Source organism: Indicator indicator, chromosome Z, assembly GCF_027791375.1.
Source record: "Indicator indicator isolate 239-I01 chromosome Z, UM_Iind_1.1, whole genome shotgun sequence".
Taxonomy (NCBI): domain Eukaryota; kingdom Metazoa; phylum Chordata; class Aves; order Piciformes; family Indicatoridae; genus Indicator; species Indicator indicator.
This window is the reverse complement of record NC_072053.1, coordinates 44,203,844-44,223,281: the sequence shown is the minus strand read 5'-3', so window position 1 is coordinate 44,223,281 and position 19,438 is coordinate 44,203,844. Positions and strand designations below refer to the sequence as shown.

The 19,438-nt window shown below is 43.7% G+C and overlaps 1 protein-coding gene across 1 annotated transcript in view; it reads right to left on the bottom strand.

Moving 5' to 3' along the window:
• The window catches only part of CNTLN (centlein), a 318,217-nt gene that overhangs the window by 102,400 nt on the left and 196,379 nt on the right, over positions 1 to 19,438 (bottom strand). Inside the window, 2 exon segments of the mRNA XM_054397579.1 lie at positions 14,543 to 14,615; positions 14,617 to 14,711. Of these exon segments, the coding sequence (XP_054253554.1) occupies positions 14,543 to 14,615; positions 14,617 to 14,711 (168 nt within the window).

The following is a 19,438-nucleotide window of genomic DNA, read 5'->3' as shown; positions in this document are numbered from 1 at the left end:
TGCAGATGGAGATGAGGGTCCTTCTACTCAGGGTCCCTCTGTTAAGAAAGATCCTTCTGGTGAGGAAGAGAGGGTTAGCCTTAAAACTCTGGCAGACCTTTTGAGACCCCACATGGATGATGGAGATGTAGACCCTGCTGAATTAGCAACTGCAGGCAGTGCCTCTGAACTCAAGGAAATTCAACGGAGGATTAAAATAGGATTATGGGGACAGCGACCTCAGGATGATGATGATGATGATGATAAGGATGACATACAGTCAGCTAATGCACCCAGACAGGAAATTAGACATGTGAGGAAGGATTACATCAGAGGAGATAATGAGCCAGTCCTGTCTTGGCTAGCCAGGTGTTTTGATATGGGAGCCCCAGCATTGGTGGTAGGTGACAAGTCAGCCTCTCAGTTGGGGATGCTCTCAAAGGATACAGGCATAGACAGGCATCTAGGCAAGTGCATTGGTAAAGCTTCTCTGTGGGCACGCCTCCTACTGGCAGTCTCGCTGAGGTACCCCAGCAGAGATGATTTACCATGGAACCCTAAGCCTTGGACCACAATAGATGAGGGAATCAAGCGTCTGAGAGAATTTGCTGTGAGAGAAATAATATACGGAGATCATAAGACTCTGAATCCTGATGAAATTCCTGTTGGAACAGGCCTTGCCAAAAAGCTCATTAAGCTTGCTCCTCCTAATTATGCTACTATTCTGGCAAGCAGGATTGTGGCAAGAAATTATGGTGGAGTGCCTCCCACTGTTGGCCATTTCACTGACCAAATGAGGCAATTGGAGGATAGTCTTGCACGTACTTCTTTGGTTTCAGCCATTGAAACTTTGTCTGGAAAGATGGAGAATTGCATGAAAGAGCTGAAGGAGGAATTTAAAACCTCCATATCCAACTTGATGAAGGGGGATGATTCTGATTCCTCTTCCTCCAGATGGATACAAGTTTCAGCTGTTAGGAACAGACTGGAATGGCTCCAAGGAGGCCATTCCAAAACAGGTCAAACCAAAACAGACAGCAGAGGCAATCACGTGGCAGTATCTGGATAACTCTGCATGATCAGTTTGGTGAGAACATGAACAGATGGGATGGTCAACCAACTTCTGATCTTTTCAAGAGGTTACGGGAGCTGCAGAGGGGCAGATCCCGAGGTAGCAATACCAGGAGGGCAGCTGTTGCTTCCTCAGTTTCCCAGAACAACTCTGATAGCTCCAACAGTGATCCTAATTCTGATGCTGGACGTTGTGCCAGCTGTACATGTGGAGGTAATCCCCACCATTAGGGGTGCCCTGCCTTCCGCCAGGGGGAGGTAAGGGATAATGGAGATAACAGAATCTATTGGGATGTGTACATCCAGTGGCCTGGCACTTCAAAATTTCAGAAGTACAGGGCCTTGGTTGACACAGGAGCTCAGTGCACCATAATACCATCAAATTATCAAGGGGGAGAATCTATAACTATTCAGGGAGTCACTGGTGGATCTCAAGAGTTGTTTAAGATAGAGATTGACATAAGTTTAACTGGGAAGCAGTGGAAGAAACATACTATTGTAACAGGTCCTAATGCACCTTGTATTTTGGGAATTGACTTTCTGAGAGAAGGGCGTTTTAAAGACCCTAAGGGTTACAAATGGGCTTTTGGAATAGCAACTGTAGAAATTGATGGAGGAAAATTGAAGTTGTCTATCAGACCTGAGCTTTCAGATGAATCTGCAGTTGTGGGACAACATGAGATAGAGGATGTAAAGCTGCCGGTTGCTTCTCAAACTGCGCATCACAGACAATACAGAACCAACCGTGACTCTTTGGTGCCCATTCAAAACTTGATTCGTCAGTTGGAGAGTCAGAAGGTCATCAGCAAAACTCATTCACCTTTCAACAGTCCAGTCTGGCCTGTGCGAAAGCAGAATGGAGAGTGGCGTCTGACAGTTGATTTCCGTGCCTTGAACGAAGTAACTCCACCCATGAGTGCAGCTGTACCAGACATGATGGAACTCCAATATGAGCTGGAATCCAAGCAGGCCAAATGGTATGCTACCATAGACATTGCTAATGCTTTCTTCTCTATTCCCATAACAGAGGAATGCAGGCCTCAGTTTGCTTTCACCTGGAGAGGCATTCAGTACACATTCAATCGTTTGCCCCAGGGGTGGATTCACAGTTCAACCATCTGCCATGCAGTGATCCATGCATGCTTTGGAGAAAGGTGGAGCTCCAGAACACATTCAGTTCATCGATGACATCATCGTCTGGGGTGAGACTGCTGAAGAAGTCTTTGAGAAAGGTAACAAAGTCATTGACATTCTCTTGCAAGCTGGTTTCGCTATCAAGCGAGACAAGGTGAAAGGACCTGCCAGAGAAATCCAGTTTCTGGGAGTGCGGTGGCAAGATGGTCGCCGTCACATCCCAATGGATGTGATAAACAGAGTCTCCACCATGGCAAATCCCATCAACAAGAAAGAAACTCTGCGTTTCTTAGGCATAATGGGATTTTGGAGACTGCACATTCCTGGATACAGTCAGATTGTGAAACCTCTATATGATGTGACTCGAAAGAGAAACAGTTTCCAATGGGGTCCTGAGCAACAAGCAGCCTTTGACCAGATCAAGCGAGAGGTAGTCCAAGCAATGGGTCTGGGACCTGTCCGAACTGGTCCAGACATTAAGAACATTCTGTACACGGCCGCGAGTGACAATGGTCCAACCTGGTGCTTATGGCAAAGAGCTCCAGGGGAGACACGAGGACGTCCTCTTGGTTTCTGGGGTCGTGGCTACAGAGGCTCAGAGGCAAACTACACTCCAACAGAGAAAGAGATTTTAGCTGCTTATGAAGGAGTGAAAGCTGCTTCTGAAGTGATTGGAACTGAGTCACAACTTCTTCTAGCTCCTAGATTGCATAGGTTCTGAATTGGATGTTCAAAGGTAAAGGTTCTTCACCACATCATGCAACAGATGCTACCTGGTCTAAGTGGATGGCTCTAATAACACAGAGAGCTCGAATGGGAAATCTCGAAAGGCCTGGTTTGGTGGAGGTGATCACAAACTGGCCAGAAGGCACAAGCTGTGCAAAACCTCCAGAGGAGAGAGTAACTCGTGCTGAGGAAGCTCCTCCCTACAGTGATCTGTCTGATGAAGAAAAGAGATATGCTTTGTTCACAGACGGTTCCTGTCGTCTTGTTGGGAACAAGCGGAGATGGAAATCTGCAGTGTGGAGTCCAACGTGCAGAGTCGCAGAAGCGAGAGATGGAGAAGGAGAATCCAGTCAATTTGCAGAGGTAAAAGCTGTCCAGCTAGCTCTTAACGTAGCTGAACGTGAGAGATGGCCAAAGCTTTATCTCTACACCGACTCCTGGATGGTAGCCAATGCCTTGTGGGGTTGGCTAAAAGACTGGAAAAAGAATGGCTGGCAGAGGAAAGGAAAGCCAATCTGGGCTGCAGATCTGTGGCAAGACATTGCTGCTCGCATTGAGAGAATCCCAGTGAAAGTGAGACACATCGATGCTCACGTTCCTAAGAGCAAAGCTACTGAGGAACAGCAACACAACCATCAGGCAGATCTAGCTGCAAGAGTTTCCCAGGTGGACACAAACTCTGATCCTGATCCTGATCTTGACTGGAAACACCGAGGTGAGCTGTTCTTAGCTCGGTGGGCCCATGACTCGTCAGGACATCAAGGCAGAGATGCAACCTACCGATGGGCTTGTGACAGATCCATTGACATTTCCATGGATGCTATCACACAAGTCATCCATGACTGTGACATTTGTGCTGCTATTAAGCAGGCAAAGCGGATCAAGCCCTTGTGGTACGGTGACCGATGGTCCAAGTACAAGTATGGTGAAGCCTGGCAGATTGACTACATCACTCTACCTCATTCTCCATCTGGTAAGCAGTATGTGCTGACTATGGTAGAGGCAAGCACTGGATGGCTGGAAACTTATCCAGTTCCTCATGCAACTGCACGTAACACCATTCTTGGTCTGGAAAGACAAATCCTGTGGAGACACGGAACTCCAGAGAGGATTGAGTCGGACAACGGAACTCATTTCAAGAACAATCTTGTAAAAAACTGGGCCAAAGAGCACGGCATCGAGTGGATATTCCACATTCCCTACTATGCACCAGCTGCAGGGAAGATCGAACGCTACAACGGTTTGCTGAAAACCACTCTTCAAGCCATGGGGGGTGGATCTTTGAAAAACTGGGAGAAACATTTAGCACAAGCAACCTGGTTGGTGAATAGTAGAGGTTCAGTGAATCAAGCTGGACCTGCCCAATCAGATTTGTTGCGAAAGGAAGAAGGTGATAGAGTTCCTGTTATCAGAGAAAAGAATCTGTTAGGCAAAACTGTTTGGGTATTTTCTCCTTCAGGAGAGGCCAAACCTGTCTGAGGGGTGGTTTCTGCTGAAGGTCCTGGTCACACCTATTGGGTAATGCAAGAACATGGTGAAATTCAGTGTATTCCACAAAGAAATCTAACTTTGGCTGAGAGAGGTTAAATTCAGAGGTTAAATGCAGATACAGCATTGCGCCCAAGAGGAGAGTCCATGAGATCTACTGTGCACGAACCCTGAGAGCCCTGAGTCACCTGAGAGTCCCTGTTCCTTTCTTCGCTCCATCTGCAAGGAATCAAGCTGTTTGCTGTTTTTCCTGTGATTTGACTCTTTTGAATCATCTACATCTGAGATAGCCGGAATGGACTATGGTCTTTATTCACCTAGTGTTGTAGATATTATTTTAGATTAGATAAATGATAGTAGCAGCCAATGGAATTGTTTAGAAGGGGTGGACTGTCATGGTTTGAAACTGTCTTTTTAGTTTTTCCTTGCAAAGTTCAGAACAGAGAAAGTGAAAGAGTGTCAACAAGTCACTATTGGGTGTAAGAAAGCAAAATAACGATTGTTCTAAACACTTCCATTGGATAGATAGAAATGTTTAAGAACTATTACCCAAACCAAAGTAGGCATTCTGCACATTCTGCGTTCAGCAGTGGGGGCAGTTGCTGGGCTGTCTGGCTGCTGTTTCTTCTTCTCTTCTGGCTGAAGATAACACGTACTGACCTTGGCAGCTAAGTTAACAACTTTCTGCTCTAACTAAACTCTGCTTCTCTGTCCAGGGGGGTCTGGGGGGGAAGCTCCTGGGAGAGAGAGGCCCCTTTGGGAGGGTCCCCTTGGGGGGAAGCAAAGGGAGCGTGGTTGTGCTTTTCTGTTGATTGTATATATTTGTAAATGTTGTGAATTTTGTATATTTGTACATATTCATTGCATTTCATCTGCTTGTAAATACAGCTTTTCATTTGCTTCCAGAATGAGCTAGCCTGGTTATTGTCAGTGGGGGGGGAATTTCAGCTCACACCGACACATCACCTCTCTGGATCTACTGGCAACACTTCTTTTGATGCAGCCCAGGATGTGATTTGCCTTCTGGGCTGCAAGCACACACTATCTGCTCATTTCCAGCTTCTTGTGCATCAGCACCCCAAGGCCTTTTCCACAGGTCTGCTTTCTATCACCTCATCCCCCAGTCTGTATTGATAGTGAGAACTCTTCCCACCCAGGTGCAGAACCCTGCACTTGCTCTTGTTGAATCTCACGAGGTTCACCTGGGCCCACCTCTCCAGCGTGTCCAGGTCTCTCTGGATGATATCCTATCCCCCTGGCATATCGACAGCACCACTCAGCTTGGTGTCATCTGCAAACTTGCTGATGGGTCATTGGTAAAAATACTAAACAGTACAGGTCCCAGTACGGATGCCTGAGGGACACCATTTGTCACTGCTCTCCATCTGGACACCACTGGAAAGAGCCCATCCTCATCCTCATGACTTCCACCCTGTAGAAAAATTTCTTACTGAAGGAGTGGTCAGGCATTGGAGCATAGGCATTGCCCAGGGAGGTGGTAGAGTCACCATCCTGGAGGTGTTCAAGAAACAAGTGGACATGGTGCTTCAGGACATGGTATAATGGCCATTGTAGTCTTAAGTTGAAGGTTGGACTTCTAAAACATCTCTTCCAATCAAAATATTTCTATGATTTATACCCATTAATAAGATCCCCTGTTGGTCTTCTCTTTTCTGTAAGCTAGAGAGTCCCATGTGTCTCAGCCTCTCTGTGTAAGAGAGATCTTCCAGTCCTCTAATAATCTTAGTGGCCATCCGTTGGACTCTCTTGAGTAGTTCCCAGTCTCTCTTGAACTGGGGAGACAAGAACTGGACACAATACTGCAGGTGTGACCTTTCCAGGGCAGAGCAGAGGGACAGGTGAACCTCCCCTGACCTGCTGGCCACACACTTCTTAATGCACCCCAAAATGCTGTTGGCGTTCTTGGCCATGAGCTCATATTGCTGGTTCATGGTGAACTTGCTGTCCATCAGCAATTTCAGGTCCTTCTCCACAGAGCTGCTTTAGAATCATAGAATCAGTCAGGGTTGGAAGGGACCACAAGGATAATCTAGTTCCAGCCCCACTGCCATGGGCAGATCAGGCTGGCCAGAGCCTCATCCAGCCTGGCCTTAAATACCTCCAGGGGTGGAGCCTCAACTACCTCCCTGGACAACCCATTCCAGGCTCTCACCACTCTCATGGGAAAGAACTTCATCCTCACGTCCAGTCTGAATCTCCCCACTTCCAGCTTTATTCCATTCCCCCTAGTCCTGTCACTACCTGATAGCCTAAAAAGTCCCTCCCCAGCTTTCTTGTAAGCCCCCTTCACATACTGGAAGGCCACAATAAGGTCACCTCGGTGCCTTCTTTTCTCCAGACTGAACAGCCCCAACTCTTTCACTCTGTCCTCACAGGAGAGGTGCTCCAGCCCTCTGATCATCCTGGTGGCCCTTCTCTGGACACATTCCAGCACCTCCATATCCCTCTTGTAATAGGGGCTCCAGAATTGGACGCAGTACTCCAGGTGGGGTCTCACCAGAGCGGAGCAGAGTGGGGAGAATCACCTCCCTCAACCTTCTGGCCACACTTCTCTTGATGCATCCCAGGATCTGGTTGGCTTTCTGGGCTGCAAGTGCACATTGACAGCTCATGTTGAGCTTCTCGTCCACCAGCACCCCCAAGTCCCTCTCCTCAGGGCTGCTCTCCAGCCACTCACTGCCCAGCCTGGATTTGTGCTTGGGATTGCATTGACCCAGGTGCAGGACCTTGCAGTTGGTCTTGTTGAACCTCATGAGGTTGGCTTGTGCCCACCTCTCCAGCCTGTCAAGGTCCCTCTGGATGCCATCCCTTCTCTCCAGCATGTCTGCTGCATCACACAGCTTGGTGTCATCAGCAAACTTGCTGAGGGTGCACTCAATGCCACTGTCCATGTCACCAACAAAAATGTTGAACAAGACTGGTCCCAGGACTGAGCCCTGAGGGACTCCAGTTGTCACTGGCCTCCACTGGGACATGGAGCCATTGACAGCCACTCTTTGGGTGTGGCCATCAAGCCAGTTCTTTATCCATTTCGTGGTCCACCCATCAAACCCATGTGTCACCAGTTTGGAGACCAGGATGTGGTGTGGGACAGTGTCGAAGGCTTTGCTCAGGTCCAGGTAAATGACATCAGTTGCTCTCCCCTCATCTATTAATGTTGTCACCTGTTCATAGAAGGCCACCAGGTTTGTCAGGCAGGATTTGCCCTTGGTGAAGCCATGCTGACTGTACCAAATCACCTCTTCACTGTTCTTCTGTCTCCGCAGTGCCTCCAGGAGGATCTGCTCCATGATCTTAGCAGGCACAGAGGTGAGACTGACTGGCCTGTAGTTCCCTCGTTCTTCCTTCTTACCCTTTTTGAAAATGGGAGTTATGTTTCCACTTTTCCAGTCAGTAGGGACTTCCCCAGACTGCCAGGACTTTTGGAATATAATAGAGAGGGGTTTAGCAACCTCATCTGCCAGTTCTCTCAGTACCCGTGGGCGTATCCCATCGGGACCCATGGACTTGAACACTTTCAGGTTCTTCAGGTGATCACGAATCTGATCTTCACTTATGATGGGCAGTTCTTCCTCCTGGTCCCTGCCATTATCTTCCATGACTATTCCAGGTGTGTGGCTGGAGGCCCTTGCAGTGAAGACTGAGGTAAAGAAGTCATTGAGAACCTCAGCCTTTTCCAGGTCACTTGTGACCATTTCACCTGTTTCCTTTCTGAGGGGGCCCACACCTTCCCCAGTTTTCTTTTTACCATTAACATACCTGTAGAAATTCTTAGTGTTCCCTTTGACCTCCCTGGCTAGATTCAATTCAAACTGTGCTTTGGCTCTCCTAACCAGATCTCTTCCTGCTCGGGCAGCTTCCTTATATACTCCCCATTCCAGCTGTCCTTTCCTCCACTCCTTGTAGAGTTTCCTTTTAAGTAATAGCATGTCCAGCAGCTCCTTGCTCATCCAGGCAGGCCTCCTGGCATTCTTCCCTGCTTTCCTCTTTGTTGCTATACATTGCTCCTGGACACAGAGGAGGTGGTCCTTGAATACTGACCAGCTGTCCTGGGCCTCTCTTCCCTCTAGGGCTTCATCCCACGATATTTTACCCAGCAGATCCCTGAAGCGATCAAAGTCTGCATGCCTAAAATCTAGGGTCAGAAGCTTAGAATACGTCCTCCTGGCTGCCCTGAGGATCTTAAATTCAACTGCTTCATGGTCACTGCAGCCAAGGCTGTCTCTGAGCCTCACATTGCTTACCAGCCCTTCCCTGTTGGTGAGAACAAGGTCCAGCATAGCACCTTTCCTTGTTGGTTCCTCTACCTTTTGGAGGAGGAAGTTGTCATCTATGCAATCCAGGAACATCCTGGATTGCTGGTGCCTTGCTGTGTTTTCCTTCCAGCAGATGTCAGGGTGGTTGAAATCCCCCATGAGGACCAGGGCTTGTGACCTGGAAGCCACTTCTATTTGCCTATGGAGGGCCTCATCTGCTTGGCTCTGCTGGTCAGGTGGCCTGTAGCAGACCCCTACAGTAACATCTCCTTCCCCTGTCTTGCCTTTAACTTTAACCCATACTCTCTCAACTAGCTCATCATCCTTCCCCAGGTGGAGCTCCACTGATTCCAGCTGGTCACTGACATAGAAGGCAACACCTCCTCCTCTCCTTCCCTGCCTATCCTTCCTAAAGAGCTTGTACCCATCTATCCCTGCATTCCAGTCATGGGTATCATCCCACCAAATTACAGTAATAGCCACTACGTCATGGCATCCCAGCAGCGCAGTGGCCCTTAATTCATTCTGTTTGTTGCCCAAGATGCATGCTTTCCAGCAGGTCAACCCCAACCTGTGCTAATGCAAGGTGTTATTCCTTCCTAGGTTCAGGACTCTACACTTGCCCTTTATGAACTTCATGAGGTTCACCTATGACCAGCTCTTCAGCCTGTCCTGGTCTGGCTGAATTGCAGCACAGCCTGACAGTGTGCCAGCCTCTCCTCCCAGTTTTGTATCATGAGCAAACTTGCTGAGAGTACAGATCATTGATGAATATGTTGAGCAAGAATGGTCCCAGTACTGACCCCTGTAGAATATCACTGGCCACACACTTCTAACTAGACTCTGCACTTTTGATCACAGACTTTTGTGGTCTGTCATTCAGCTAGTTCTCAAGCCACCACACTGTCTGCTCATCTAACCCACACTTCCTAAGCTTACCTATGAGGATTTTACAGAAGACACTGTCAAAAGCCCTGTTGAGGTAGACAATATCCAGTGCTATGCCCTCATCTACCCAGCTGGCCACACAATCACAGAAAGTTATCAGGTTGGTCAAGCATGATTTCCCCTTTGTGAATCCATGCTGACATTCTTTTCTTCCATGTGCTTAGAGATGACCTCTAGAATGAGCTTTTCCATCACCTTTCCATGGATGCAGGTAAGGCTGACCAGCCTGAAATTACTGAGGTCCTCCTTCTTGCTGAATTTGGGAGTGATATTTGCTTTCCTCTGATTCTCAGGCACGTCCCCTCTTCTCCATGACCTTTCAAAAGTGATGCAGTGGCTTTCTCACCAGGACAAGGTGGAGAAAATAGGATGAAAAAGCTCATGAGTTGAGACAAAGAAATGGAGATTGTCTACTATTCATCATCATGGGCAGCCATAGCTTTGGGAAGATTACTATTTAAAACAGATTTGAGTAGTGAAAAATAAAGAAAATATTAAAACAACACCTCCCCTACCTTATTTCCAAAGCTTAGTTTCACTCCTTACTCCTCTTCCTCCTCCTGAGCAGTGCAAATGGATGGGGAATGGGAGGGTTACAGTCAGTTCATAACAGCTCTTGATCGCTCTTTCTTCCTTAAAGTATTCCCCTGCACCAGCATGGGGTAAACTTGCTTCAGGGTGGGTTCTCCATGGGCCACAGTCCCTACCAGAAGAACCTCTTCCCTCCCTGCAGTTTCTCTAAGGGAATATCCATCTGCTCTGCTGTGGGCTCTTCCACAAGATCACAGTATCACAGTATACTAGAGGTTGGAATGGACCTCAAGAGATCATTGGGTCCAACCCCCTGCTAAAGCAGGATCACTTAGGGTAGTCTGCACAGGAATGCATCCAGGTGGGTTTTGAAAGTCTCCAAGGAAGAAGAATCCACAACCACCCTGGGGAGGCTGTTCCAGTGCTCTGTCACCCTCACTATAAAGAAGTTCTTCCTCATGCTGAGGTGAAATCTTCTATGTTCAAATTTGAATCCGTTGTTCCTTGTCTTATTACTGTGCGCCACTGAAAAGAGCCTGGCCCCCTCCACTTGAAACCCACTCCTCACATATTTATACACATTGATCAGAACACCTCTCAGTCTTTTTTCAAGACTAAATAGTCCCAGGGATCTCAGTCTCTTTTCATAGAGGAGATGCTCAAGTCCCCTCATCATCCTCGTGGCTCTCTGTTGGATTCTCTCCAGCAGGTCTGTGTCTGTCTTGATCTGGGGAGTCCAAAACTGGACACAGTATTCCAGGTGTGGTCTCACCAGGGCAGAGTAGAGAGGTAGAAGAACTTCCCTAGACCTGCTGGACACACCTTTCTTGATGCATCCCAGGATCCCATTGGCTCTCTTGACCACAAGGGTACATTGTTGTTCCATGTAGAACTTGCTGTCCACCAGCACTCCAAGGTCTTTCTCTTTGGAGCTGCTTTCCAACAGAGCAGCCCCTAACCTGTACCATTGCATGTTGTTATTTCTCCCTAGATGCAGGGCCCTGCATCAGTCTTTATTAAACTTGATGAATTTTGCATGCACCCAGCGTTCCAGCCTGTCCAGGTCATGTTGGATGGCTGCACAGCCTGACAGGTTGTCAGCCAACCTCCCCCTGCCCCCCATTTTGTATCATCAGAAACTTGCTGAGGGTACTCTCAATGTCCTCATCCAGTTCGTTGATAAAGATATTGAACAAAACTGGACCCAGTACTGATCCCTGGGGAACACCACTGGCCATAGGCCTCTAAGTTGACTCTGTGCCACTGATGATGACCCTCTGAACTCTGTCGTCAAGCCAGTTTGCAATCCACCTCACTGACCAACCATCTATGCCACATCTTCTGAGCTCTCCTATGAGAATGCTTTGGGAGACTTTACTGAAAAGCTTTACTGAAGTCAAGATACATGACATCCACTACTCTTCCCTCATCTACTCATTTGGTCATAATTTCATAGAAGGCTATCAGATTAGTCAAACAGCATCTCCTCTTGGTAAATCCATGTTGGCTACTCCTAATAACCTTCTTGTCTTCCATGTGGTTAGAGATGACCTTCAAGAATGGCTGCTCCATGACCTTTCCAGAGATGGAAGGGAGAGTGACTCTCTATAGTTGCCTGGGTCCTCCTTCTTGCATTTTTTGAAGACTGGAGTGACATTTGCTTTCTTCCAGGCACCTTTCCTGTTCTCCATGACTTTTCAAAGATGATGGAGAGAGGTTCAGCAACAGTATCAGCCAGCTCTCTCAGCTCTCATGGATGCATCCCATCAGGGCCCATGGACTTGTTAATCTTTAGTTGGTATAAGAGATCTCTAACGCGGTCCTGACTGACCAGAGGAATGTCCACATCTCTACAGTTCTGCTCCCTTGCTTCTAGAGACTGAGGTTCCTGAGGACTGGTCTTAGGAGTGAAGACTGAGGCAAAGAAGGCATTCAGCAACTCTGCCATCCCTGCATCATCAGTTACTGTATCTCCCCTCTCATTCAGCAGTGGGTCCACCTTTTGCCTGCTCTTCCTTTTATTATTGATATATTTGAAAAAACTCTTCTTGTTCTCCTTCACCCTTCTGGCGAGATTCAGTTCCAGGAGGGCCTTGGCCTTCCTTGTAGCATCTCTACATTCTCTGGCTAGATCTCTATAATCCTCCCAACTGACCAGTCCTTTTTTATTTTTGAGTTTTACTAAGACTTCCTTGCTTATCCATGCAGGTTTTCTGACTGCCTTACTTGATTTTTTTTCAAGGGAATACATTTCTCTTGAGTTTGGAGGAGGTAATGTTTGAATATTAACCAGCTCTCTTGGGCCCCCCTTCCTTCCAGAGCCCTAGTCCACTGCATATTTCTAAGTAGAGTCTTGAAGAGGGGAAAGCTTGCCCGCTTAACATCCAGGTTTGAAATTTTACTTACCACCCTGCTTCTTTGTCTGTTGATATTGAACTCTAACATGTCATGGTCACTGCAACCAGGATTACCACCAACCTTGACATCTATCAGTCATTCTTTGTTTGTTAATATCAGGTCCAGCCTTGCACTTCTCCTTATCAGTTCTTCAACTGCTTCCAGGAGAAAGTTGTTATCAGTGCACTGCAGGAACCTTTTGGACTGTTTGTGCTTGGCTGGGTGATCTTTCCAACTAATATATCAGAGTGGTTGAAGTCACCCACAAGCACCAGGGCACTTGATCTTGAGGCTACTTCCAGCTGCCTGTAGAAGGCCTCATCAGTAACTTCTTCCTGATTCGGTGGTCTATAGTAACCCCACAACCATATCATCCATGGTTGTGTGTCCCTTCACTCTTACCCATAGGCTTTCAATGCTTTTATCATCTCCCCCTGGGTGAGCTCAACACATTCTAGTTGCCTATTCACATTGAGAGCAACTCCACCACCTCACCTTGTCAGTCTGTCCTTCCTGAAAAGAACATAGTTATCCACAACCACATTCCAGTCATGGGAGCTGTCCCACCATGTCTCTGTAATTGCAACAAGATCATAACCCTGCAACTGCACCCAGATTTCCAGTTCATCCTGCTTATCCCCCATGCTTCTTGCGTTGGTATACAGACACTTCAGAGACTTAGCAGAGGAGTATCTGTTACCATCGTGGGTGTTGCAAAATCCACTATCTCCTACAGCCCCTGGGTTAGCTGTGGAGCTGGTACCCTGCCTCGCAATTGTCCTAGGACGATCCTCTTCCCTTTTTGAAATTAATTTAAAGACCTAACAAACAGCTCTGTAGCTGATTGATGTAGCATCGACATCTGCTCCATGGCTGTCTTCGCCATGGGCTGCAGGGAAATAGCAGCTCCAGGACCTCATCTCTCAACACGTTCTCTTATGCTGGTGTTTGCAGTGCTGTTTCTCACTTTCTGCTCTTAACTCTACACTGCCTCTGCAGCTTTTTGTTACCACCACATGCTCCTAAAAACATTCTAAAATATGTATTTTCAAAAAAATAGCATACAGAGCAGGATATTGAGAAAGAAATAGCCATACGGTTTTCAAAGGAAATGTTATGAGACACTAAATGCATAAAACCAGGAGACTTCTAAGGAAGCAGAATGTGATTGTCCACCCTTGCAGATCATTTATAGCACACAGAAGCATGTTCCTATTTTCTTACTTGCTACAGAAATCTCTTCCAAGTTTCCATCTGCTGTACAATCACAGCAACAAAAAAACTAGATAAGGAAGAGGCTGAAAACACTGAAAAACATCATGGCTTCAGCTAATTTAATAAATCCATGTAAGCCATAGAATAAATTACAGATCTATTTCATTAACTACAGTTTATTGATGTTACTTGTTACTGTTAGATAAATTTAACACAGAAGTTAGCTAAAGTTACTAAAGTACTGTTAGCTCAAGTTAACACAGAACAGGCAGTTCAGTATAAATAGCAATAAAAAGCAATAAAAAGTCAGAAGTATAAACTTCAAAAGGCTGCTCTTGTCATTCTTCACTGACAAAATACTACATCATACTTTAAAAATCAAGAATTAGAAAAATAAAATAATTTTTTATTTATAAAATCATAATAATAACCATTCCATTTATATTTTTCTCATTTTCCTTCCAGATAAACGTGGTCATTCCAGTAAACACCATAGAATACCTAATAAATATTCATTTTAACAAATGTATGAAGAATTTATCCTTCAAATATTTCATTTAATTAAGAACTCCTTATTTAGCATTTAATAAGGTAAAGTCTTCTACTCCCAACATCTATTTTTACAAGTCTTTGGCAGATAGGACAAGAGCCATTCAAGCAAGCTCCCAGAATTATGAGCAGCATCAACAGGTATTAACATTATTATCTGGACCCTTGAGCAAAACTGTTTGGTTTTACCAGCCTGACTTAGACACAAATGCACAAGACAATCCTACTTCATGCTTTCTTCCAGCTCTTATATAGTTGCTTTTCAGAGTACTTGTAGTGTGCAAACCATGCTCTGTGATGACATGCTTTTACCATTTTTTCCTGTAAAAGCTTGATTTCAGATTTTTGCATTGTAATAAGACACTTTAACTCACTTAAATAAGGCTGTTGAAATATCTAGAGAATGATAGTACAGGTATATTTCATTAGTGACACAAAATCAGAACTTAGATAAAATTGCCTAGAGAAACACATTACCAGTATTACAGGAATATGTGAGAGGTACGTATGTAATTCTGCTCTTATAAATCCATGAATCCACAACCAAAACTAGACTCCAAAGCATTAGTTAAACATTTTCACACTACTTGACACCATATTTTCTAAATCCCAATCTACAGTCTTATCAGTTGTTTTATATAGATATCTCTTCCACAGCAACTTGATTCAACTACGGTATTTTGTATCTCACATGCTGTCAAAATTTCTCGACAAAATATTTTATTTTCTAGACTTGTTTCTGGTGACATTTCAAGTTGGTAAGTATCAGCAGCCTATCAAAGATAGCAAAAGGCAAAAACCAACATAACTGTATATTCTGTCAAATGTCTTAAAGAAGTTGATCATGCATCTATTATGTCCAAAATTCAGACAGTGGAAATGTTGTGGTCAAACTGAAGACTTACAGAAAAAGTAGACAGCAATTATAGATTACAGTGGGCAGATACAGCATTTCATGAAGCCAATGAATTTCAGGACCCTTCCAGCTATCACTCTGTCACAGTAATTCCTTAGCCACTACTACACTGATGAACACTACTCAGCATGGCCCTGCTGACAAAGCCAAACCATATTATCATTGATACCAGCTACTTTTAAGCTATATCCCCATTGTCCATGACCAGACACATGACCAAGAGTGATCAAATTACCATGGATTGATAAATTACACCTTGTAGGTTGAGTTTTCATTAGTCTCCTCTGATCACATCCCAATGCATTAGAACCACAAGGCAAAAAAAAAAAAATGTTAGCTGAGTGTAAGCAACAGCATACACTCATGGGGTGGTCTCTGAAGTGAGATGCTTTAGCTCAAACCTACGCAACTGCTTTAAGGCTGGTGACAGACATTCACCTTGTAACAGCTGTGCGAGGCAAAGATAAGATAATTCCCAGATGGTAAATGCATACAGGCAGCTGGAGGTTAGCACCCCAATACCATCACTGAAAAGAAGGGATGGTGCAAACCACCCCCTAATCAGCTGCATAAAGGGCAGGTTAGTCTAACAAGTCAATGCAAACTGCTTGAGCTGACCCAGATGACCTTGTATTGCACTGATTAAGGCAAACTCATGAAAACCCTATTGGCAGCAGTGTTCTGACAGCAGTTACTAGCACCTAGGAAACAGTAAAGTCTTCGGTCAACGAAGCTTGATCCAGCAGACAACTTTCTCAAGACTAGAAGTTTTAATTTAGAAATAATTATAATTTAGAAATAATAATAATAATTATTAATTTGGAAATAATTAGCAAAGTTCTGGTAACTCAACTTGCTTGCAAATGTTTAAGCATGTTCTTAAGACAAATATTCATTTCAAGAAAGAAAGAACTTTGCTCCTACTATCTCAATTACTGGTGTGTCCCAAGCAAAAAAAAAAAAAAAAAAAAAATCAGTTGTACTGACAAAAATCAGAAAAGGTAGCATAAAAAAAGGTTAAGCAAATAAAAATCTTCAAATTCAGGCCTGTCAAGAAAAAAGATGATCCGAAGTTCATTAAGCTCAAGCAAGCAAATACTCCAGTAAGCTTAGTATTTGACAGAAACAGAAGAATGGGCATAGCCACTTCAGTCTATGAAGAATATCACGCTTTTTCATAAGTGTACTATAAACTCACAGTTTCTACAAAGAAATCCCAAGTTAGAGATACCAAACATTTATTTCAGAAAAAGTGCAACACACCATACAGCACACAAGCATAGGAAACTTGTCAGAGAGTAAAAGTTGACCATGCTTTTGCTGACTGTTGTTTAAATAATTTCTGTTGCTTGTTTTGCATAATTCAGGCCATATGTAGTTGCAAACAGATGTCATTTCCACCTATGATCAGCAAAAGGCCAGTTCATAATGAAAAGGAAACTCTATACAAAGGGGGGAAAAAAGGGAAAATAGAAAAATGAGTAAGACAAGCCATATATTGAAAAGACTATTTAAAAGAAAAATGGTCTTTTTGCTTTTGATCATAACCTTAGGACTACATAAAAACAAACAAAAAATGCAACAAACTTTAGAAGACAGAAATAATTTCAGTAGATATGGGAAATGTAATTATATTTCAGCTATTTATATTTTTTAAATGACCTTTATCTTTTCTTATTAAGAAATACACCTACCAACTTTTTCCATCTCACTGATTTTGTACATCACAAATGGATGTACAAAAAAGAAGACTTCTACATGTAACATTAGTAAAAGAGTCAATAGCTTCAATCTCTTATAACTATTTTAATTCATATTACCATTACTTTAAAAAGTTCACAACTGTTAAATGTTGCTGGCTTTTAAACAATGTAACTACCTACTGTATCACTGATTTTTTACGTCTTTCAAAAATGAAACGTAAGGTGTTTTGAAATGTAAATCTATTCAAGAGTCACAAAAGATATTAAATCTTGCTCCTCTATAGCAATGAAGTTCTGCTACTGACTAACAGGAAGATTTTCCAACTCTTCTTCTCTCAGAAGAGATCTCTAGAAATCACCATGCATCAATAATTGCTTCAATTTAAAATACTGTAAAGACACAGCCTCTAATAAAACTCTTGCAACAGTCTTTATGCACTTGCTTATGTACACATATTCATCAGAAAAATTAACACAAACAAACCAGTCGAAGATCTCACCTTACACCTCCAAAACGTGTATGTTTTTACCTTCAAAATATTCAGTGGATCACTGTTAACAGTAGAGACCTCATATATCACAATATTATTATAATTTGGGTCTATGATATCCTCAAAACTTGCTCAAAGTGTTAAGTCTGCATTTAGAGTTTTTTCCATTTTGGGAATTCTAAGAACTCAAATGTGACCTGAAGAGATCCATTATCAATGGAGTCCAGTTTAAGAACAGCTGGGTACATTTTTGTGTTAAATTTAACATATCTTTCACTCTTTGAAAAATATTCATCTACATTTCCTAGCCTAGACAACTATTTACTCAAATGTCAAGAGAATTTTTATACAAGAATTTTTAAGACATGAAAAAAAATCTTTCAAAGACAGAAAGCAGGATGAAATTTCTCCCTAGTCCCATGTTTCAGATCCATGTTCATTTAACTTTGTATTACTACACTTTTACATTTAAGGTATCCTCATTTAAGAGGAAAAAAAATTTACTAAAAACCAAATAGAAGAACCTCTATTCCTTCTGTACAAAATATGAATGTATGTACAACCCCGAGTTTCAAGATTTGTGCATGAAGAACAAAGTGGAATTTCATCAGACCCTTGGAACAAAATGTGACCTTTTCTTCACTTTTCACTTTCTAGCTTTACATCTGAACTTTTATTTGCAATCTAAGAACTAATATAAATATTGCAATTAATAAGACCAAAACAACATATAATTTGGACTTCCTCGTTAAAAAATCCTCTATCAGAAAAAGCAGAATGTTATGTTTCAAGACTGCAGAAAACATTCTACATCCAAGCTCTGTATGAAGAATATAGGCTAGTTTCATTGTGAAGATCAGAAATCTGCAATCCAGAAAAGAACAAGTTACATACTAAGAAGTAGTACCAGGTTCTGTTTCTGTCTCCAAACTATCATTTGATCTTCCGAACTGAAATAGTAACTCACTTCAACAAAGAACTCCATGAAGTCACTTCCTAAAGTGTACTATGAATGCTATTTCTAAAACTAAAATTTCCACAAGGCAATTGTTTTTGTATACACATCATGTCGACCCTCTTCACAGTCTATCCATGCAGCAAATGAAGGTTTTCTTACAGGTTGAAGCAACTTGGATTAGAAGCTACAGGCACCAAAAAGATCTCTCACTCCTCTCACACTTACATGCCTTTTCAAAGTACAACACAACCGATGCCTCCTGGATGCACTAATCAAGATGTGATTCTGTAAGCACCACCTTTGCCATAAAGCTGTACCACTGGGAGAAACAACCACCTATCCTGTACCTCGGGAAGGTAATCCAATACCACCTTTTCAATGTCACTGTTGTCAGAGATCATGATCAGTGCCAAGCCATAGAGACAGAGGAAATACAGCCATGCTCCACCATATTTCTATTCTGCATGACTTTCCTGAACTCGGAAAAGAGAGCAGGTGTCAAGAGAAAGGATATCTAAGAGCTTCAGAACTAATTATGTAACCTTATGTGTACTTCTGCTTCCCTTCAATTTCTTCAGCACAAAGCTGTGCTAACACTAACTGCACAATAGGAGGAGATAGAAAAAGCCCGAACAGTCTTCTGTAAGCAGATGCAAGCCCAGATACAAGCCCACTCTGCTTTAACCATAAAACGGCCAATAGGTAAACACTGGCTTAGTAAAGCCTAAACCATCTTTTCTTTCAGCAAAATAAGAGTTTACATACACTAGGGGAAGTGTGTACACCTTTACCAGAATATCTGATGTAGGAAACAGCATTTTTGACTTCGAGCAACCAACTGGCCTATAACCCAAAGTTCTTTTCCAGTCAAACTCTGGGAATGCAGTACCACATGCATGATGCAGGAAATGAGATAACTAAGAATCACTTCCCAGGTTTCTTCTTGTCTTGTCACTGAGTCAGCTAGCTGGACAGCTAAGTCAGAGGCAATGGTCAGCCCAGCATCCAGCTCAGTATCCTTTGCAAGCACTTTCGTTTTTACAGCTTGGAAATCC